The sequence below is a fragment of the Barbus barbus genome (genome assembly GCF_936440315.1).
Source record: "Barbus barbus genome assembly, chromosome: 20".
Taxonomy (NCBI): Eukaryota; Metazoa; Chordata; class Actinopteri; order Cypriniformes; family Cyprinidae; genus Barbus; species Barbus barbus.
In genome coordinates this window covers 24,262,153-24,286,044 of record NC_136748.1, presented here as the reverse complement: position 1 = coordinate 24,286,044, position 23,892 = coordinate 24,262,153, and the positions used below count along the sequence as shown (strand labels likewise).

At 33.6% G+C, this 23,892-nt stretch overlaps 2 protein-coding genes across 2 annotated transcripts in view; both read right to left on the bottom strand.

Moving 5' to 3' along the window:
* LOC306886541 (serine/threonine/tyrosine-interacting protein-like) overlaps positions 1-23,892 on the bottom strand; it is a 195,222-nt gene that overhangs the window by 86,159 nt on the left and 85,171 nt on the right. The gene's annotated exons all lie outside the window — the stretch shown is intronic.
* On the bottom strand, positions 1,879-23,745 carry LOC306886760 (uncharacterized protein; the record flags this gene model as incomplete). Its single annotated transcript, XM_079444072.1, has 58 exons — positions 1,879-4,115; positions 4,338-4,382; positions 4,569-4,616; positions 5,154-5,201; positions 5,342-5,389; positions 5,510-5,557; positions 6,987-7,034; positions 7,159-7,227; positions 7,338-7,502; positions 7,761-7,808; positions 7,898-7,945; positions 8,057-8,104; positions 8,260-8,307; positions 8,446-8,490; positions 8,583-8,627; positions 8,745-8,801; positions 8,885-8,932; positions 9,024-9,071; positions 9,165-9,209; positions 9,320-9,367; positions 9,456-9,503; positions 10,307-10,354; positions 10,439-10,486; positions 10,598-10,642; positions 10,904-10,951; positions 11,552-11,593; positions 11,864-11,911; positions 12,032-12,073; positions 12,344-12,391; positions 12,512-12,553; positions 12,825-12,863; positions 12,967-13,008; positions 14,714-14,755; positions 14,850-14,897; positions 15,005-15,049; positions 15,126-15,173; positions 15,288-15,335; positions 15,427-15,474; positions 15,590-15,640; positions 15,725-15,769; positions 15,905-15,949; positions 16,064-16,120; positions 16,286-16,333; positions 17,492-17,536; positions 17,895-17,942; positions 18,422-18,469; positions 18,577-18,624; positions 18,833-18,880; positions 18,983-19,162; positions 20,161-20,205; positions 20,320-20,364; positions 20,480-20,521; positions 20,795-20,836; positions 20,966-21,010; positions 21,107-21,154; positions 21,373-21,414; positions 21,702-21,752; positions 23,673-23,745. The coding sequence occupies 58 exons, from the start codon at positions 23,743-23,745 to the stop codon at positions 4,030-4,032; spliced, it is 3,048 nt and encodes a 1,015-aa protein (XP_079300198.1). The 3' UTR covers positions 1,879-4,029.

Below are 23,892 nucleotides of genomic sequence, written 5' to 3'. Positions count from 1 at the left end.
TAAAACGCCTGTCTAACAGCGCCTGATTACTCAACTAAGTTATATTTTGCGCTAATACTGTCAAAACACACAAGGTTTACATACAGACTGAGTTGGTTATCTCTAAAATGAAAGTAAATAGTTAAGAGAGAAACGGATGCGTGCCTGAACTGTATATTAGATGCGTGCAGCTCTTAAAGGGACAGGACACTAAACATGCTGTCGACTGTCATTAAAGGGATAGTTCACCCTAAAATTGAATTTCTGTCATTATTTACTCAGTGGAAAACCAAACAGTTGCTGGTCTACATTGACTTTGATAGTAGGAAAGAAAAATCCTATGGAAGTCACTGAGGACCAGCAACTGTTTGGTTTTCCACCTTCTTCAAAATGGCATTTATAAATGTTCAGCAGAAGAAAGAAACTCCTTCCGGTTTAAAACAACTTTTGAGTAAATGATGATATAAAAATACAACATTATGACAGAATTGACAGACAGATGACAGAATATTAATTTGTGGGGGAACTATTCATTTAACGTTAACAAAACAACAAAACACAGAGAAAAATCACTCACTATTCTTGACTGAAAAACTTTAATACAGTTGCTTTAGGAATCAGTCTATCTAGTGTTTTATTTTTATATTTGTTCATTCAATTTCATTGAATGCTCTGCTAAATACACCTATTGTACCTGGAAATAAAGCACTGTTTGTTTTATTTGTATATTATGTGTATTTGTAATGTGTATCTTTGTTCTTATTTTTTAATAAGAAAAATAAAATAATGACAAAGATTTTTTATCTTCACCCACTTTGGCCTAAATATCTGCCATGCATCTTTGTCTTTCTAGTTTGGCTGTAATGCTCAGACAACTTGTAAAACCAAAATAGTAAAACTAACAAAGAATCGGGATAAAAATCGTGAATCGTGATATTTCTATAAAAAATCGTGATATGATATTTTTCCCATATCGCCCACCCCTAGATGCCTATGTGTAAACTGAGCTCAGACATTCTTTCATGACTGAAAATCAACAGCCATCTGTGGTATACATGTCCCAATATTGATGTTCATGTCCTTGATGTTGATTTTCGAATTACATACTATTCTAATGTCACAAACTTGCATAGGAAAATGGAAATTAGTATTGCTTAGCATAATTTATTTTTAAGTATTAATGCCTGATGTCTGCCAAAATCAGTGCCATATGAAATTTTTTATATTTTATTTTAAATTACATTCCTAATTTAATATATATTAATAAAGAAAAAAAGTATCTAAAAAGGAATTAAAAATAGATATAACATGCAATAAGGGTATTTTAGAGTAGGCTCAGTTAGGAATAGTCTCTGTTGTCTTGGAGATGTTTAAGGGTTGTTGAATAGCAGTCTGCCAGAAACCTTGAATAGCTGAAAGCAGGGTCTGCATACCAATGCATTTAACACTTGGCACTATTAGCAGCTTTTTGTAGTATTGTGAGAGTGATGATTAAAAACAAATGTAGATATGGGCATATTTCTGAATCCTTAATCTTTTTGATGCATCTCAATTAATTTTATTTTAAATAGGTATTTAGATGGAGTTGTTTAATTTTACATGAAATGTACTTAAATGTAGGTTTTGATTAGATTTACTGGTAAGATGGTGAACGAAAGATAGATTCATTTGAGTAATTTATCTAACAAAACCTTTGCATTATAACTGGCTTTTTTACAAAAATTACACAAGAACCAGAAAGGTTACATGAGAGCATATTGCAGTAATGCCACCTACTGGTGACAGTGGATGTTAACATAATGGCCTGGGTGATACTGAAATACAGTATTTCTTCAAAAGAAGAAAATAGAAAAATACTGAAACAAACAAACATAAAATAACAAGTAATCAATCAATTGTTGTGATTATTGCAAACATTTATTTCTTCTAAAACGTAAATCAGACCTTCAGAATTCAAGTCTGTATTACAGTTACAGCTGCATTACAGTTCCAATAGCATTTACAGTTGCATACAGACCATATTGTTGATTCTGTGGAGAGCTTTATAAATATGATTTAAGTTTATGGCTATACATTGTACAGATTTTGAATATCTGACCACAAAACCATGCAAAAGAAAAACTAAATAATGAATACAATATTACATATAAACTTTTAGGGTGTTACAAAACACAAATTAAATATGGTCTGGTTTACATACAATTTTAAACAAAATCCATGCAAACATCATGCAAAAATATATTCGAGGAACATATTGTTCAAATATGAGCTGTAAATTGGATTTAAAAATAACACTATGCAAATTTTAAAGAACTATATGAACTATTGAAAAATGCTGTTATTCATTGCAGCACAGTTTGCATGTAAACACACCAACAAGTTTATAATCTACCATGGTTAAAGTAACTATCTTTTTAAAAAGTCCAAAAGAGACCTATTTCTGTTACAAGTGAGCATTGCTATAATATGCATTTGTACAGGTCTTCTTTTTCCTAGACATGATTGATACTTTGCCTAAAACGTCCAGATTTTGACATGCTATTTACAGTCCACAAACATTATATGCACATGGTTTTGCATTGCTTTGACCATTCTCTGTAGAGCCCACCTTCTTGAATGCCACAATTGATTTTAGGCCGTTTAGAAAACCTAGCCAGGACATGTCTGGGGAAAATAGAGTCTGCAGTCACCCTAAGTTACTGTACATCAGAGAAAAGCTCTTTGTACAGACACAAGTTTATTCTCAATGGAGCTACATGCTGAACTCCTACAGAAAAGACAGCGGCAGTAAAATAAATGTCTCCGGGGCGGCCCACCGGCACACTAGTTTAATGGTGTGTCTCACTAGTACACACCATTAAACACTCACTAACATCATTAAATCAAGTAATGAAGTAATGAGCCAGCAAGCCACCAGGGGCAGTGCTGAGAAACACTGTGGTTGCATGCAATACTGAGTATAATGTGCAATAGACAATTCAGAGTGCCATTTAATTGGCTGCTCTACATTAGGTAGGACTATCCATGTAATATTGCAAAAACACATCCACATTTTTACAGACATTATCGAACATAAACTATTGTTATGTAGAGAAATGTAAAAACAGTAGTGTTTGCAATGTAATATATTAAAAAAATGCAGTTGCATTGATATTTAATGCATTTTCTTGGATTTAGCACCACATTTTAGTTTAATTTTGTTATGCAAAAATCCAGTGTGTTCATTCATAAAGAGCACTGAATAAAACATTTGTTTCCTCTGTGAAGTATAGATTTATAAAAAGTTATATTAAACAAAAATGTATGGAAAGCTAAAAAAGAGATAGAAATAAAACAAAAATAAAGTAAAATAAAAATAAAATAAATAAAATGCATACATTCAGAGGAACTGAGCTTAAGCTCTTATTTCTCAGTGCGGTTGTTACTTCTGTAAACGGTTTAGTAAACAGTTTTAGTAAGAAAAGATACATGAAATAGTTGCTTACTTATTTCTTGATTAATTATATCCTCCCTTCCAGTTGTGCGAACAGTAAATAACTTTAAAACCCCATTCTGACAGAAAACAGAGTGGAATGCTTCGAATTAGCACCCCATCAAAATGAGGTTATGTACCTTGTATATAACAAATATTACGATCCTGAACCCACTGCAGTGTTCAGAAAGGAAGTTAGATCTTTCATTACTTCAAGTCAGTGCTGTCTGGACAAACTATACTCACATTCCTTCTAGGACATAAATAGATATTAATCATTCTGAAACAAAAGGCAAATCCACGGTATTAATAAAAAAGAGGGATAGCCTTAAGATGATATAATAAATAGTGCAACATTTGCAACCTCTGTCCTTCAAAATGACAAAGAATTTGAGAAGGAAGTTTCCAGTTTAATCCAGGAAGTAATTCACATTTTTTTGTCGTTGCTGGTGTAATGCCGTAGGACCTACTGAGAAGCTCTCCACTGCATCAGAGCAGCAGGTTCCTCAGAGTTCACAGGGCCGTCTTCACTGGCTTTGCCATGTTATTTAACATCAGACTGCGAGGTTTGTCTGGACTCACCACAGCGGTGGTGAAAAGGGGAAGAACGGATACTGAGTATCATCCTCATCCACAAAGAAACACTGGAAGTAGGGAACGTCCTCTGAAGTGGAAAAGACATTAGAGGTTGTTTTAGGATTATTTAGGGAAAACAGGCTTGTCATTTGATATTTTGTCTGCAACTTTGAAATGTTTCTATTGTCAAGATGGTTTATAAATTATTATAAGATAGCATTTAGAGAATAGGTGCATGTACATTATGTGAGTGGTGTGATCTTAAAGCAAATAATCTGAAGTCCACACTTGATATAGTGACAAAACTTACCCTCCTCTATCTCTGGAATATCTTTGGTGACATCAGGTTCTTCTCCTACAGAAGGGTAATACAGATTTCCTTTAATTTATGATCTTAATCAAATTATTTTACAATATCATGGTTATTATAACAAACTAAAATGACAACTAAAACTGAAAAAAGTTAATAAAAACTAAAAAGGTAATTTTGATGTGTTTTATTTTAGTATTTCAACTATATATACACACATAAATATCTTACTTTTTACTTCCTTGTCCACAACAGGTTCCTTCTCAGCTGGCTTGACTACTGATTACAGAACATTCACAAAACATCAGGTAAATGTTACATTTTACATGTTACGTATGTAGTATCAGAATACATGGACTGCACTTTACATCACTCTTTATATCACTTTATAACTGTTAAACTTGAAAAAAAAAAAAAAATCTAATACAAAAAAACAATCCTCGTTCTTTGACCAGCTCAGGTTCTAAAACATAAAAGAAAATAGCTGTATTAAAAGTATCTTAAAAATGTAGGTCTGGAAAGTTCCTGTTTGTTATGTGCTGGACAGCTCTGATTTTCTTAGACATGTTTTCAATATTTCTTCTTAAGGAATATCAGATTCCAGTTAATGTCTACACATGCATTTTTAGCAAGTACTGTTTGTAGATGAAAAGTTTTCTATATTCATAAGTAAACCATTATATACTAGCCAGACATCTAATGTCAAGTTGATGAATATATAAAATAATGACTATTCTTGGAGTGTAAAGAACTATTGTTGAAATGAATATGAAAAGTCTGTGTTAGTAAATCACTCCATGCAATCAGCCATAGTACCTTTTTTTAAAGGTTCCTTTTCTTCTTTGACCTTCTCACGGGTGATTTCTAGCATCAGGAGAGATATTTTTAGTCACTGATGCAACAATAAGAACAGCCTATCTATTTACTTAGCACCCCCTTACAAAATTAGAAGAAAATGATATTGGCAGGTGATTTCAATTGTTAACAGTAAATATATATTTTACCTTTCTTTTTGGGCTCTGGTCTGATCTTAGTTTTTGGAGCCTCTTTATCTAGAATAGGAAAGTTAATCATTTCTTAATTGCCCACAAAATCACACTTCAACAAATTCTGTCAATTAAAATATGCATATTTGTATAATGTAGCTGCTGTTACATAGCATTCCGACATACCTTTCATTGCAGGTGCTGGTTTAGTGATGTTTTTCAGTGCATCACGTTCTGTGTCATGGAGAAGACAAACTGGTTAAGCAGCATGCAAGTTTTAACTGCATAATAATAGGGCAACGAGAGCTGGATATAATTTTAATTCATTTTGTACTGTATATATGTGAAGTACAGAGTGGGTAAAAGGACAAAATCAGTAAGACATAAAATACATTATACATATTATACATACATCTATGTGACCCTGGACCACAAAACCATGAATAAATAAGCTTTCCAATGATGTATGGTTTGTTATGATAGGACAATATTTGGCTTTGACTGTGTGCCGAATTATTGGGCAAGTTGATATTCTGGTCATATTTTTTTCCAAGAACATTTGACCAATTCCAAACCACATAAATCTTAATAACTACTATTGACTTTGTATTTAATCATTTTTTAATGATATATGATTGTCCATGAAGGCTGGAAGTAAAAAACTCCTTATATTCAGGTATATTCAAAGTTTTCTTTTACAGATAAAATAAGACAAAGAGATTTAACTCAGACTAAACGTAAAAAATTATTAAATGCCCACGAGAAGGATGCATTGCTAATGCAGTAATAGAATTTGAAAAACTAGGGCATAACCATTGGGCAGCGAAATGCTAATTGTGTCAGCAGAGTCAGAAAAAACTGGTGGAGAAGAAAAGACACATGTTAACTGCAAAATAATTATGAATTAAGGTGAAGAATTAGGTGAGAAACTATCAGGAACCATTTAGTCTCCAGCGCCACCATTTCCCAGAACTGCAACCTTCCTGGAGTCTCCAGAAGTGCAATGTGTCAGGATCTCGGAAACTTTGCTTGGGTAAAAAATCCTAAAAAATGACCCTCACTTAATAAGAATTACATGATGTTGTGAAATACATTAAGACTGATTTTTCATAGGCTTTATGAACAGATAAGTTTTGAGTGACTCTTGAGGAACCAGCATCACATCAAGGTGATGTGGTGCTGGTTCTTCAGGAGTCACTGGAATTGGAATTGAAGGGTGCAAAAATTACAAATATTGAGAAAATCGCCTTTAAATTTGTGCAAATGAAGTTCTTAGCAATGCATATAACTAATCAAAAATTCAGTTTTGATATATTTACAGTAGGAAATGTACAAAATATCTTCATGGAACATGATCTTTACTTAATATCCTAATGATGTTTGACATAAAAGAAAAATCAAATAATTTTGACCCATACAATATATTTTTGGCTATTGCTACAAATGAACCCCAGCGAATTAAGACTGATTTTGTGGTCCAGGGTCACATATATACATACAAACAGTATACATAACAAGCAGACTGAAAGTGCATCATGTAGCATATTCTAATATTGCTCTTATGAAGCTTCAATTTCATTAATAAACTGTATCTGGCAAATTTTTAAAATAACAAAATCCTGAGAATAAACAAGTAAAATAATAGGTTGTGTAAGAGAATTACCTGCTTTAATATGTGCTGTCTTAGTAACGTTCATCAGAGCATCACGGTCTAGAAAAGAAAATCTTTCACTCACTCGCATGTGAACATTACAGTGGCAATCAGCTCCTGTTTAAGTGTAGCTCCTTATGTCTACAATTCATGACCAGCATGTGTAATTGAAAAGTTTGAATACCTTTTTTTGCTGTTTTCAGCTTTTCCTTGGAGACCGCTGGTTTTACCTTTACACTGACAGTTTCTGGCTCTGTTAGAGACACAAGCAGCATGTGGTTTAACGTAAGCCAAGAAATGTCAAGCCTTTTTTTCAGCCTGATAATGTCAAAATCCACCGTTTTTCTAACATGGACAAAATACCTTTGATTGTTCTGTTGTCCATCCGTAAAAGTGTGATTTGATTTTGAGTGGACTCCAGATCACTCTTCATTTCACCAATGTCCTTCCTCATTAAGTCCAGAAGAGACAGTTTTTGGTTGATAGAGTTCAGTAGCTCCAAGTCCAAACCAATAAGACCAACATCATCTGTGTATACAGAAGTGTTTTGAAACTTGGTGAAATGTAGGCTTGAATTATTCATTACCAATACACAACAGTATTATAAGTACATTTTGTAAAAGACGTGCGAAGGTCTCACCTTTTTTAGCTGTTGGTTCTAATAACTTTTCTTTTGAGACTTCAGGCTCTATAAAACAGTATTGTTTCATGTGATAATCATTTTATATAATAATCACACAAAAGAAAGCAATACTACATGCAGGATGATTTCAATGGCATCCATACCTTTCTTTACAGGCGCATGCTTAACTTTCTCCTTGAAGACATCAGCCACTGAAAAGGAAATAATATGAAGAATTTTCTCTGTAAATTATTTATTAATAATTTCTTTATATTGGAGGTAAAATATTGGTAATTCTAACCTTTCTTCTCAGGAGCTGGTTTAGCTTTCTCCTTGATGACTTCAGCCTCTAATACATTCATAAAATAACATTTAGAGCAAATAAATGACTTAATATAGCATGATATAATATTCTGCTTGGGAACAGTGGTAATGTGATTGTGAGCATAGTAGATCAAACCTTTCTTCACAGGCGTTGGTTTAGCTTTCTCTTTGACAATTTCAGCCTCTAAAATAATAAGAGTAATAAAACACATTGAAAAAAGCCCTATGGCTTGGCTAAAAATTGATGCCTCAACTAAAATAACCTGATTATTTTAAGAGACTGAAACCCGATTTGCTACAGGGATATCACATTAAAAATAGAAGCAAATAAACTCATACCTTCTTTCACGGGGGCTGCTTTAGCTTCTTCTTTGATGGCTACAGCTTCTGAATTAGAGACGATGAAAAACATTTATAAAACCCACAGATAAGGAAAACTTTTAATTTAACATTATTAAATAGTTTAATATAGCTTAAACTTCATTCTATCAGATGTTAAGTGGCATTAATCTCACAAAAAAGTACCTTTCTTTGGTGCTAGCTTTGGCTTTTCTTTGGTTATTTTGGGTTCTGTAAAACATGGCAGTAGAACTTTAAAATAGCAAATAAATTGACAATTTTGTAACGTGAATTTTGCATTAAAATGTCAACTAGATAAGTACCCTTTTCTTTAAGAACTGGTTTTGCCTTTTCCTTTGGAACCTCAACTGAAAAGGAGCAAAACATAAATACGTGTTTGTTTTTATGAAAACATGCATATAGTATTCAGATGTGCAATGTGCAAACATTAAAAGATAAAGATTGATGCCACTATATATTAATACCTTTCTTTGTAGGTTCTGGCACTGGTTCAGGTGCCTTTTCTTTATGAACTTCAGACTCTATAAAAGAGCAGTTTCAAGTGATGAATGACTATACATTGGGAAGCAACATCATTACAGGATGATTTTATTCACATCAATACCTTTTTTTCCAGGAGCTGGCTTAACTTTCTCCTTGATGACTTCAGTCTCTGCAATTATAACATCATAAGAATGTTTAGAGAAAGCAAACATTTTAATTTGGCTTAAGAATGATGGCAATTTGATAACAGTAAATCAAACCTTTCTTCTCAGGAGCTGGTTTAGGTTTCTCTTTGATGACTTCAGCCTCTAAAATCATGATAAAACAATATATTTAAAGCTTTATCATTATCTTATGTTATGATATGTTTTGACACTGTCTTTCAAAATAAATTGCGTTACCTTTCTTTGGTGCTGGTTTCGGCTTTTCTTTGATTATCTCAGGTGCTGCAAAATATGGGGGTTTAACGTCAAACAATTTTAGAAAATCAGACAGATATTTCCGTTTCAAGTCTGACAAATGCTGAGATAAAGCATTATCTATAGGAAAATCTCACCTATTTTTGGTGCCGGTTCAGGGGCCTTTTCTTTAGCAACTTCAGGCTCTAGAAAACAGTTTTAATTCATGTAATGAATAATCATCATACATAAATAAAAACAGCATATGCAGGATGCTTTCACTGTCATCCATACCTTTCTTTACATGAGTTGGTTTAACTTTCTTTTTGGTGACTTCAGCTTCTGAAACAAGAATAATTAGTTGAATGAGAAAAACTTGATTTGAGTAAATTAGAGCGTGGTCTTTAAAGTGCTCCTATTATGGATTTTTGAAAATGACCTTTCATGCAGTGTGTAACACAGCTCTAAGTGAATGAAAACATCCTGCAAAGTTTTAAATCTGAAAGTGCACCGTTTATAAAGTTATTGTCTCTCAAAAGAAAGAGTCGACTCTGAATCATTGAAATGATTATAAACGAATAATCATTTCGAAAAACGAATCCCAAGCCATTTCATGTTGATGTCAACATGAAACATTAGCATATTGCCTGCCCACTTCTGTCACTATAACAAATTCCTCATATGTGTAAACATACCTGGCAATAAAGCTCATTCTCATTCTCTCATTCACTTGTTGGCCTTTTCACGTTGGTCTGAATGAAAATGCAAATTCATTCTTTGCCACTAGGTAGCGCTGTAAAACAGCCATTTCTCAGGTAACGCTGTACACAAAGCAGCACTGCGCTCATAAACGCTGCTTTATCAGGCATTACAGGTATGATGAAATAAAAATGAGACCAGATTAGCGTCACGCAAAGGGTTTGGGGTTTGGAAAAATGAATCGTTGAACGAATCGTTTGGGAGTCATTGAGCAAGTAAGGTAAAAATAAATGCATATTATAAGACAATGAAAGTGTTTTTTGACCTTGCATGCATGTCAACCTGTTGTTGGGGACTCCCAAAACCAAAATCTGAACCTTTCATTACCCATAATAGGGGCACTTTAACTTGACAGCACATATCAAGCTACAATAAGAAACTCTTACCTTTCTTCTCAGGAGCTGGTTTAGGTTTCTCCTTGATGGCTTCAGGCTCTAGAGTGTTGATAATAAATAAAACAATTTTTAGCATGACCTTTCTTTTCTAAATTTTTCATTACATTTAAAAGTAAATCATACCTTTCTTCTTAGGAGCTGGTTTAGCTTTCTCTTTGATGACTTCAGCCTCTATAATGGGGAAAATATAAAATATTTAAAGCATTAGCCTTATCTTAAAACTGGCAAAAATAGAAAATTTTAAAATAGTTCTGCCATTGGTTCACAAATAAATTGCATTACCTTTCTTTGGTGCTGGTTTTGGCTTTTCTTTGGTTATCTCAGGTGCTGTAATAATAATAAAAATAAAATAAAATATCAGTTAAATATTTAAGTTAGAAGAATACCTCTAAACCTCTAAAAAGATTACAATGAAAGCACACATTATCGGTCAGTGTTAAAAAAAAAAACGTTTTGGGGTTTTGGTTCTGGGGCCTTTTCTTTAGGAACTTCAGGCTCATTAAAACAATATTTTTTTAATGTAATAATTTTATCACTATACAGTGGAAAGTGACAACATATGCAGGATGATTTCACTGATATTCATACCTTTCTTTACAGGAGCCGGTTTAACTTTCTCCTTGATGACTTCAGCCGCTGAAATTATTAAAATATTTACAGAATGAGAAAACTTTAGTATCATCATTGAATTTGAGTAAATTTGCGATTCTTCTTTAAGTGGAGCACATATCAAGCCACAATATCGGTAACTCTTACCTATCTTTTCAGGGGCTGGTTTAGGTTTCTCTTTGATGACTTCTGAATATTTTTAAAAATAAACATATTCAGAGATGACTAAATACATACAGTATAATACAGTATTAATGTAATCCTCTAAACCTCTAAAAAGTTTACAATGAAAGCACACATTATCGGTCAGTGTTAAAAAAAACTTTTTGGGGTTTTGGTTCTGGGGCCTTTTCTTTAGGAACTTCAGGCTCACTAAAACAATATTTTTTATGTAATAATTTTATCACTATACAGTGGAAAGTGACAACATATGCAGGATGATTTCACTGATATTCATACCTTTCTTTACAGGAGCTGGTTTAACTTTCTCCTTGATGACTTCAGCCGCTGAAATTATGAAAATATTTACAGAATGAGAAAACTTTAGTATCATCATTGAATTTGAGTAAATTTGCGATTCTTCTTTAAGTGGAGCACATATCAAGCCACAATATCGGTAACTCTTACCTATCTTTTCAGGGGCTGGTTTAGGTTTCTCTTTGATGACTTCTGAATATTTTTAAAAATAAACATATTCAGAGATGACTAAATACATACAGTATAATACAGTATTTATGTAATCCTCTAAACCTCTAAAAAGTTTACAATGAAAGCACACATTATCGGTCAGTGTTAAAAAAAACTTTTTGGGGTTTTGGTTCTGGGGCCTTTTCTTTAGGAACTTCAGGCTCACTAAAACAATATTTTTTATGTAATAATTTTATCACTATACAGTGGAAAGTGACAACATATGCAGGATGATTTCACTGATATTCATACCTTTCTTTACAGGAGCCGGTTTAACTTTCTCCTTGATGACTTCAGCCGCTGAAATTATGAAAATATTTACAGAATGAGAAAACTTTAGTATCATCATTGAATTTGAGTAAATTTGCGATTCTTCTTTAAGTGGAGCACATATCAAGCCACAATATCGGTAACTCTTACCTATCTTTTCAGGGGCTGGTTTAGGTTTCTCTTTGATGACTTCTGAATATTTTTAAAAATAAACATATTCAGAGATGACTAAATACATACAGTATAATACAGTATTAATGTAATCCTCTAAACCTCTAAAAAGTTTACAATGAAAGCACACATTATCGGTCAGTGTTAAAAAAAACTTTTGGGGGTTTTGGTTCTGGGGCCTTTTCTTTAGGAACTTCAGGCTCACTAAAACAATATTTTTTATGTAATAATTTTATCACTATACAGTGGAAAGTGACAACATATGCAGGATGATTTCACTGATATTCATACCTTTCTTTACAGGAGCCGGTTTAACTTTCTCCTTGATGACTTCAGCCGCTGAAATTATGAAAATATTTACAGAATGAGAAAACTTTAGTATCATCATTGAATTTGAGTAAATTTGCGATTCTTCTTTAAGTGGAGCACATATCAAGCCACAATATCGGTAACTCTTACCTTTCTTTTCAGGGGCTGGTTTAGGTTTCTCTTTGATGACTTCTGAATATTTAAAAAAATAAACATATTCAGAGATGACTAAATACATACAGTATAATACAGTATTAATGTAATCCTCTAAACCTCTAAAAAGTTTACAATGAAAGCACACATTATCGGTCAGTGTTAAAAAAAACGTTTTGGGGTTTTGGTTCTGGGGCCTTTTCTTTAGGAACTTCAGGCTCACTAAAACAATATTTTTTTATGTAATAATTTTATCACTATACAGTGGAAAGTGACAACATATGCAGGATGATTTGACTGATATTCATACCTTTCTTTACAGGAGCTGGTTTAACTTTCTCCCTGATGACTTCAGCCGCTGAAATTATGAAAATATTTACAGAATGAGAAAATTTTTGTATTATCTTCTTTAATTTGAGCACATACCAAGCCACAATAATAGTAACTGTTACCTTTCTTTTCGGGGGCTGGTTTAGGTTTCTTCTTGATGACTTCTGAAATGGTCCAAATATAAACATATTAGGAGATGATAAAATACAGGTCCTTCTCAAAAAATTAGCATATTGTGATAAAGTTCATTATTTTCTGTAATGTACTGATAAACATTAGACTTTCATATATTTTAGATTCATTACAACACAACTGAAGTAGTTCAAGCCTTTTATTGTTTTAATATTGATGATTTTGGCATACAGCTCATGAAAACCCAAAATTCCTATCTCAAAAAATTAGCATATTTCATCCGACCAATAAAAGAAAAGTGTTTTTAATACAAAAAAAGTCAACCTTCAAATAATTATGTTCAGTTATGGACTCAATACTTGGTCGGGAATCCTTTTGCAGTAATGACTGCTTCAATGGAGCATGGCATGGAGGCAATCAGCCTGTGGCACTGCTGAGGTGTTATGGAGGCCCAGGATGCTTCGATAGCGGCCTTAAACTCATCCAGAGTGTTGGGTCTTGCGTCTCTCAACTTTCTCTTCACAATATCCCACAGATTCTCTATGGGGTTCAGGTCAGGAGAGTTGGCAGGCCAATTGAGCACAGTAATACCATGGTCAGTAAACCATTTACCAGTGGTTTTGGCACTGTGAGCAGGTGCCAGGTCGTGCTGAAAAATGAAATCTTCATCTCCATAAAGCTTTTCAGCAGATGGAAGCATGAAGTGCTCCAAAATCTCCTGATAGCTAGCTGCATTGACCCTGCCCTTGATAAAACACAGTGGACCAACACCAGCATCACTGACTGTGGGTACTTGACACTGGACTTCAGGCATTTTGGCATTTCCCTCTCCCCAGTCTTCCTCCAGACTCTGGCACCTTGATTTCCGAATGACATGCAAAATTTGCTTTCATCCGAAAAAAGTACTTTGGACCACTGAGCAACAGTCCAGTGCTGCTTCTCTGTAGCCCAGGTCAGGCGCTTCTGCCGCTGTTTCTGGTTCAAAAGTGGCTTGACCTGGGAATGCGGCACCTGTAGCCCATTTCCTGCACACGCCTGTACACGGTGGCTCTGGATGTTTCTACTCCAGACTCAGTCCACTGCTTCCGCAGGTCCCCCAAGGTCTGGAATCGGTCCTTCTCCACAATCTTCCTCAGGGTCCGGTCACCTCTTCTCGTTGTGCTGCGTTTTCTGCCACACTTTTTCCTTCCCACTGACTTCCCACTGATACAGCACTCTGGGAACAGCCTATTCGTTCAGAAATTTCTTTCTGTGTCTTACCCTCTTGCTTGAGGGTGTCAATGATGGCCTTCTGGACAGCAGTCAGGTCGGCAGTCTTACCCATGATTGCGGTTTTGAGTAATGAACCAGGCTGGGAGTTTTTAAAAGCCTCAGGAATCTTTTGCAGGTGTTTAGAGTTAATTAGTTGATTCAGATGATTAGGTTAATAGCTCGTTTAGAGAACCTTTTCATGATATGCTAATTTTTTGAGATAGGAATTTTGGGTTTTCATGAGCTGTATGCCAAAATCATCAATATTAAAACAATAAAAGGCTTGAACTACTTCAGTTGTGTTGTAATGAATCTAAAATATATGAAAGTCTAATGTTTATCAGTACATTACAGAAAATAATGAACTTTATCACAATATGCTAATTTTTTGAGAAGGACCTGTACATAATACAGTATTAATGTACTACACTAAACAGAGTTTACAAGAGGCACAGATTATCAACCTGTTTTGAGAAAAAAAATCACCTCTTTTGGGTTTTGATTCAGGTCCCTTCTCTTTAACAGGCTCTGTAAAATAGTATGTTTTCATGTGATAATTCAATCATTATACAGGGGAAAGTGACAACATATCCAGAATGATTTAATTATAAGATATTCATACCTTTCTTTCCTGGAGCTGGTTTAACTTTCTCCTTGATGATTTCAGCCTCTGAAATGGCAAGAATATTTAGAGATCGTAAAATCTTATATTAAATTCATCCTTAACACAGGATAAAATTAAACCATGTAAAAAAAAACTCTTAACTCTTACTGTACCTTTCTTCTCAGGGGCTGGTTTAGCTTTCTCCTTGACTTCAGCCTCTGAAAAGATAAACTGATTTTAGCATAAACCTTTTTCTCATTGATAGTGTTCATTTAAAATCGCACAAAATCAAACCTTTCTTTTCAGGGGCTGGTTTTACTTTCTCTTTGATGACTTCAGGTACTAAAATTGTAAAAATATAAACATTTATAGAAAACAACATGCATATATTAGTGTTTTATACTAATCCACAAGGGGAAAAGATTACATTAAAGTACATATTATGTGCAAACTCACCTCTTTTGGGTTTTGGTTCAGGAGCTTTTTCTTTAGGAACTCCAGGCTCTTTAAAACAGTATTTTTTCCATGTGATAATTGTGTCATTATACAGCGGGAAGGCAAAAGTAACACATTGCGATTTCATTGACAGCCATACCTTTCTTTACAGGAGCTGGTTTAACTTTCTCCTTGATGACTTCAGCCTCTGAAATAGCAATGATAATGAGAGGTATGAGATGATATGAGAGATCATAAAATATATTTATGATGAGAAAATTATAACTTCATCTTTAACACCAGGAAAAAAAAAAAGAGTTTACTCTTAGCTTTCTTCTCAGGGGCTGGTTTAGCCTTTTCCTTGACTTCAGGCTCTAACATGATTATAACATAAAAGCATTAGCATTTACTTAAAACCAGGGGCTTTTATGGTTTTTTCTTAAGAAAAATTGCAGTACCTTTCTTTGGTGCTGGTTTTGGTTTTTCTTTAGTTATCTCAGGTGCTGCAAAACATGAGGGTTTAACTTCAGATGTTATCTTTAAAATAGCAGCTGTGATATTATAAGTTGTAAAATATCCTGTAATACACATTATAATATGATAAATCAGCAGTATTAGGACATATACTAAATGTGTACCTTTTTCTTTAGGGACTAGTTTCGCCCTTTCCTTTGGAGCTTCAACTGAAAGGTTTTGGAAGATAAATAAGAATGTTTCAGAGCAAAACCTTAAAAACTGAAACATAAGTTTTCAAGTATTCAAAAACACAGATTACCAGAAACACACACATATAATACCTCTCTTTGCAGGTTCTGGTGTTGGTTCAAGTGCCTTTTCTTTAGGAACCTCTGGCTCTGTAAAACATCAATATGTGCAGATTTTTTAACTGAAGCCATACCTTTCTTTATAGGAGCTGGTTTCAGCCTCTACAATGATGATAATATACAAATATTTATATAATATTTGTATCGCGTTTTGCTTATAAAAATTGTAAACTGATAGCTGACAGTAAATCAAACCTTTCTTCTTAGGGACAGGTTTAGCTTTCTCTTTGATGACTTCAGCCTCTACAAAACAGAAAACAGAAGAATATTTCATTTTCATAATGTTAACCAGTTAAAGCTTTTTTGCTATAAATAGATTTTTGGTAAAAGTTTACAACACAAAAAGGACCAAGAGGAAAAAATCTCACCTATTTTGTGTTTTGGTTCAGGAGCCTTTTCTTTAACAGCATCAGGCTCTTTAAGACAGTATTTGTACATGTGATAAATGATCATTATAATGTCAAAATCAGCAATGCAAGAAAATGTTGTTGATATCCCCACCTTTCTTTACAGGAGCTGGTTTGGTTTTCTCCTTGATGTCTTCAGCCTCTGAAAGGAAAGTATATGAACATTTAAAAATATATATTATGTTGTATTTTTGGAGGGAAAATGTTAACTTTTACTTGGGGTAAAAGCACACATGATCATTTCTACCTTTCTTCTCAGGGGCCGGTTTAGCTTTTTCCTTGATGACATCAGCTTCTAAAATGTTGATAATATAAATAATTTAAATATATTATTAGCAAAATATTGCTCACAGACATTGTACATTTAATTGTTAGCACAGTAAACAAAACCTTTCAATTTAGGGACTGGTTTAGCTTTCTCTTTAACAAACTCAGGTTCTATAAAACACAAGACAGAAGGATACTTAAGTTTCATCATTGTCAAACAATTAAGCTTTTTTTTTTGTTGTTGCTATAATTAGACCAACCATATTTCTGATATAAATGTAAAATGTTCTAGATGACCTTCGGGAAAAACTCACTTTTTTTGGGTTCGGGAGCCTTTTCTTTAGCAACTTCAGGCTCTATAAAAGAATATTTTTGCATGTGATATTTGATATCAAAATCAGCAATGCAAGATAATGTCACGGACATCCATACCTTTCTTTACAGGAGCTGGTTTAGCTTTCTCCTTGACTTCAGCCTCTGAAAAATCAAATGAATGTGAAAGATTCTCTTTTATATTATTTATATATTTCAATTTAAGGCAACATATTAACTTGATTTCTGAGTTTGGATGAAAGCACGCATGAAATTACAACTTCTACCTTTCTTTTCAGGGGATGGTTTAGCTTTCTCTATGACGACTTCAGCCTCTAAAATGTTGCAAAACATTTGAACATATTACATTTATCTGAGAGATAGTGTAAACACCAATAAATGTAAGTAGGCATACCTTTCTTCGGTGCTGGCTTGGGCTTTTCTTTAATGATCTCAAGTTCTGCAAAACAGAAGAGTTTAACGTTAAAAAAGGAGAGCTTGAGTTGAGACTTCTCATGGAATGAATGATCATAATGTTTTTTGCAATATTTATAAAAGCCAAGTGGCTAGAGTCAATAAATTGACAGTACTTGCTATGCATTCACAAATTAACAGGTCATTTAAGATGAATAATCATCATACACTGAAAACAACAGTATACACAGGATGGTTTCATATCCATAACTTTCTTTACAGAGGCTGGTTTAATTTTCTCCTTGATGACATCAGCCTCTATAATGATCATATTGCAAATATGTTCAAGAATTACATTCTGATAACGACAATGAAAATTGCACACATAAGAAAGTAAATCAAACCTTTCTTCCCAGGGGTCGGTTTAGCTTTCTCTTTAGGAACTTCAGGCTCTACACAGCAAAACAGAGCATGTCAAATAATGCAGTTAAATACACATATTTAATCTAATGTTAACAAGCACAATAAATCACTTTATTTTATTTTTGTTTTTATTTGATTGATCAATGTCTCAAAAAAGAATTGGGAGAAGGCATCTCAGCTTTTTGGGGTTTTGGTTCAGGAGCCTTTTCTATTGCAACTTCAGGCTCTATAAAGTGTTTAAAATTAATCTGATTTAATTCATGTGATTCATCATACAGCAGAAAGCATCAGCATATGCAGGAGGATTTCATTTAAATTCATGCACCTTTCTTTACAGGAGCTGGCTGAACTTTCTCCTTGATGACTTCAGACTCTGAAATGGCAATGTTTTAAAAATATTTAGAGATAATGTCTTTTTTGCATTTTAATAAAATGTGTTTATTAGATTTATCTCTACCACAAAGTGAAACCACTTCTGAAGATAATATCTTTTCAAAATAACTCTTACCTTTCTTCTCAGGGGCTGGTTTAGCTTTCTTCTTAACGACTACAGCCTCTGAAATTATGATCATGCAAAAAATATTTAGAGGAATGCAAAGACTTTTGTGTAATTTAAAATTTAGCTTAGAGGAAATTTTTAAATATTAACATAATAAATCAAACCTTTCTTCTCAGAGGCTGGTTTAGCTTTCTCTTTGATGACGCCAGCCTCTAAAATACATATAAAAAAACTAATCTAATCTATTTTGCATTTAAAATGCATTAAAGAACCAAAGCTGTTCTTATGTTTATGTAACACACAGTAGAAGCATACAAACACATACTTAAAGCAGAACCACCTTTCTTTAGAGGAACTGGTTTACAATCAGTGTTATATTAAAATCTAGCTAAAAATATTAACTTTCATTGATATCCATACTTTTCTTCTCAGGGGCTGGTTTGGCTTTTTCTTTGATAACTTCAATTTCTGAAATTGTGAAAATGTAAAACATTAATTAGAACTGATATGAAACTTGTTCCATGAGAAAATAATTTTAATGTGATGAACAAAATCCTTTCACATCCATACCTTTCTTTACAGGAGCTGGTTTTGCTTTCTCCTTGACTTCAGCCTCTGAAATGGCAATGTGGTGATTGTTGAAGTTTTTGTTTTTAATATTATCTTTTAAGCTGCTGAGATCAAATATCAAAATGAACTCACGTTTTTTCTCAAGAGCTGGTTTAACTTTTTCCTTAATGACTCCAGGCTCTAAAATGATCATAATGTTTAATCACACATGCTGTTACAGAAAATGGTCATTTAATTCTTAATACAGCAAATCAAACCTTTCTTCTTAGGAGCTGGTTTAACTTTCTCTTTGATGACTTCAGCCTCTAAAATATAAATAAATAAAAATGATTATGATTAGCATTATCTTACAAAAGGCCAGTGGAAAAACTGTTTATTTACCCTTCTTTGGCACAGGCTTGGGTTTTTCTTTTGTTATTTCAGGTTCTGCTGCAAGAAATGAGTGTTTAAATTTAGAATTTGCAGATGTACAAATCTCAATCAATAAGGTGCTGCATTACATAATTAGTAAAAGAGTTTTTGAATCGACTGGTAAACTAGATACTGTATGAACCTTTCTTTTCAGGGACTGGTTTTTCCTTTTCCTTTGGCACCTCAACTGAAAAGACATCACAAGGTTAATTGATATTAGCTTCTAGAAAAACCTTATATGAAAATATGCATTTGAGGTATTTTTATAAAAACTGCATGTTTTATCATATAAACAGTAAATATAGCACAACAACACCTTTCTCTGTGGGTTTCGGTTTTGGTTCAGGTGCCTTTTCTTTTTCAACTTCAGGCTCTATGAGACAATAACATGTCATGTGATGAATGATCATCATACAGCTGCAATCTAAAGTATATGATTATTTCATTCACCTTTCTTTACAGGAGCTACTTTCTCCTTAGTGACTTCAGCATCTATAAAATAATATAGCGGAGTAATTATAAATAGGCGATTAGCTTGGGTAAAATGTCAATCTGAGGAAACGGAAGAATACGTGAAATGGATAATTCAAATATAAAAAGTTTAAATAATGGTAACTCAAACCATTTTTCTTAGGGGCTGGTTTTACTTTCTCTTTGATGACTTCAGCTTCTAAAATGAAGTTTATATAAATATTTAAAGCATTAAGATTGTCTTAAAACTGGCCAGGCAAAAGGTTTTGACATTATACTTAAATTAACTTGAATACCTTTCTTTGGAGCCGACTTTGGTTTTTCTTTGATTATTTCAGGTGCTGGAAAACACAGCAGTAAAGAACAGTCAAAATTGGCTTTACATTAGCAGATGTGTTATTTAATCAATGATACAGTGTCACATAATAAATTAAAGTGATTAAAGTGATTTATACCTTTCTTTTCTGGGACTGGTTTTGCCTTTTCCTTTGGAACCTCAGCTGTAAGGGGTTACAAGAATAAATTGGAAAACTTGTAATGTGAAAATATCTGTACGAGATTCAGTCTAATCTAGTATTCATTGCTGTAGATAAAGCATATACTGTATCTTATTACCTTTCTTTGGAGGTGCTGGTTTCTCTTTGATAACTTTACGCTCTATAAAACAGATGAATAATTTACTCAATGTCAAGCAACTTGAAATGTTAGGATAAAGTATCTCTCTATAGAATAATTAAACTGACTGTTGATGAAATGTAAAATATTCAGTAAATATTTAGTAAAAGATTCAGGCACTAACCTTTTTTGGGTTTTGGTTCAGGTGTCTTTTCTTTAGCAACTTCAGGCTCTGTTAAGTAGTTTTAATGCAAGAAATGATCATTACAGTAGAAAACAACAGCATATATAGTATGATTTCATTGACATCCATACCTTTCTTTACAGGAGCTGGTTTAACTTTCTCCTTGATGACCTCTGAAATGGCAATGATGTGAAAATATTTAGAGATTGTAAAAGGTTTTCTTTAGCATTATGTTTGAATGTCCTTGGATCATTTTAAAATTGATATTTAACAATAATGGCTACAATAATGGTAACTCAAACCTCTCTTCTCAGGGGCTGGTTTAACATCTTTGATGACTTCAGCCTCTGAAATGATAAAAATAGAGGCTTTTTAGCATACATGTTCATTAATTTGTTTGGGGAAATATTAATTTGACTCCTAATTTCGCTTTACAACAATACCTTTCTTTACAGGAGCTGGTCTAGCTTCCTTCTTGATGACTTTAGCCTCTGAAATGTCAATGATGAGTAAATATTTTGATACTATCAATTATTTTCTTTAACATATTTTTTAAGTGTGTTTGTATAATATGTGATTTCTGCTTGATGACTCCAGCCTCTTACATTGTGATGATGGAAACAAAGCAAGCAAAACTATCATTGTCTTAAAACCTGATAGGAGAAAATATTAATACAATATTATTGCTCTCACAAATAATGTTGCATACCTTTCTTTGGTGCCCTGGGTTTTTCTTTGGTTATTTCAGGTTCTGCAAAACAAGAAATTTATGAAACATAAAAAAGCTTGGAATACGACACACATCAGTCTTGCCTGGTAATAAATTTTGCAAACATTTACTGCATCCTTATGTGATACCTTTCTTTGCAGGTTCTGGTTTAGTTTTCATTTTGGTAGCTTCAGGTTCTACAAACAGAATGATATTTCAGTTTTGAAACAGTTCAGCAAAGACATGTTTATAGCAGCTTCAGGCTCTGAAACTATGATTAGAAAACCAGATTTTGTCATTTTGCCATACAAACTGTTAAATAATTGTACCTTTCTTTGGTGCAGGTTTAGGTTTTGCCTTTTCAACAGCAACAGCAGGTTCTGCAAAACATTCAGATATATTTCATAACATTATGTACTGCTTGAATGTCTAATTGTTTTTAATACAACCCGAATTCCGGAAATGTTGGGACGTTTTTAAAATTTAAATAAAATGAAAACTAAAAGAATTTCAAATCACATGAGCCGATATTTTATTCACAATAGAACATAGATAACATAATAAATGTTTAAACTAAGAAATTTTATCCACAAAATGAGCTCATTTCAAATTTGATGCCTGCTACAGGTTTCAAAATAGTTGGGACGGGGGCATGTTTACCATGGTGTAGCATGTCCTCTTCTTTTCAGAAGAGTTTGAAGTTTAACTTTTCATCAAGATTATGAGTTTCTGGAGTTTTGGTGTTGGAATTTGGACCCATTCTTGCCTGATATAGGTTTTCAGCTGCTAAAAAGTTTGTGGTCGTCTTCGACGTATTTTTCGTTTAATGATGCGCCAAATGTTCTCTATAGGTGAAAGATCTGGACTGCAGACAAGCCAGTTCAGCTCACTGACTCTTCTACTACGAAGCCATGCTGTTGTAATAGCTGCAGTATGTGGTTTTGCATTGTCCTGCTGAAATACACAAGGCCTTCCCTGAAATAGACATCATCTGGAGGGGAGCATATGTTGCTCTAAAACCTTTATATACCTTTCAGAGTTCATAGTGCCTTCCAAAACATGCAAGCTGCCGATTCCATATGCACCCCCATACCATCAGAGATGCTGGCTTTTGAACTGAACACTGATAACACGCTGGAAGGTCTCCCTCCTCTTTAGCCTGGAGGACATGGCGTCCGTGATTTACAGATGGCACGGAGGATTGTGTTTACCGACAGTGGTTTCTGGAAGTATTCTTGGGCCCATTTAGTAATGTCAATGACAGAATCATGCAGATGAGTGATGCAGTGTCGTCTGAGGGCCCGAAGACCATGGGCATCCAACAAAGGTCTTCAGCCTTGTCCCTTATGCACAGAGATTTCTCCAGTTTCTCTGAATCTTTTGATGATGTTATGCACTGTAGATGATGAGATTTTCAAAGCTTTTGCAATTTGACGTTGAGAAACGTTGTTGTTAAAGTATTCCACAATCTTTTTACTCACTCTTTCACAGATTGGAGAGCCTCTGCCCATCTTTACTTCTGAGAGACTCTGCCTCTCTAAGACATCCCTTTTATAGCTAATCATGTAACAGACCCGATGTCAATTAACTTAATTAGTTGCTAGATGTTCTCCCAGAGGAATATTTGCAAAATTTCTTGCTTTTTCAGCCCTTTCTTGCCCCCATGCTAACTTCTCTGAGACCTGTAGCAGGCATCAAATTTGAAATGAGCTCATTTAGTGGATAAAAGTGTAAAATTTCTCAGTTGAAACTTTTGAAATTCTTTTAGTTTTCATTTTATTCAAATTTAAAAAACGTCCCAATACTCCAGAATTTGGGTTGTATATTAACATTGAATAAATTATTATTTCATTTATTATTAAAATCATTCTCCCAGATTTCCAGGTTCGGTTTAACATTTCCTGTTCCCTTTTAATGTTGTGTAGCAATTATACCATAATCACTTTTCTTTTACAGCTTCTAAAAGAATAAAAAGTTTAACATCAACATTTATTTCTAAATTACATGAACGCAAGAGTCTTTTCACATTTGAAAATTATTACCTTTCTTTGGAGGTTTCTTCTTCTTTTTTATAATTCCAGGCTCTAAAAATTAAGTCAAACCGCTTGGTAAAAGTTTTATGTAGAGCTAATGTTCATGCTTAAATAATGTCAAATATTCAGAAATTTTTCTTATCAAACAAACTTGTATCTTAATGGATGGATTTGCAGGATATTTCAGAAAATGAATCTCATGAAATTAATTAAACTATCAGGATCTTTTACTATTACCTTCTCAAATAAAGAGCATGAGGACTGTACCTTTTTTAGCTGGTGCTGGTTTTGACTTCTCTTCTCTTGCCTTCGCTTCAGCCTCTGTGCAAGATTCAATCATTTTTTCTGTATGTGATAAACATTTCAAGATATGCATGTTGAACAATAAAAACAACTGTCATCATTTTACCTTTCTTTGAAGGTTCTGGCATGGGCTTTTCTTTGGAAACCTCAGGCTCTGTACATCAGTGGATGTTAGCAGTTAGCA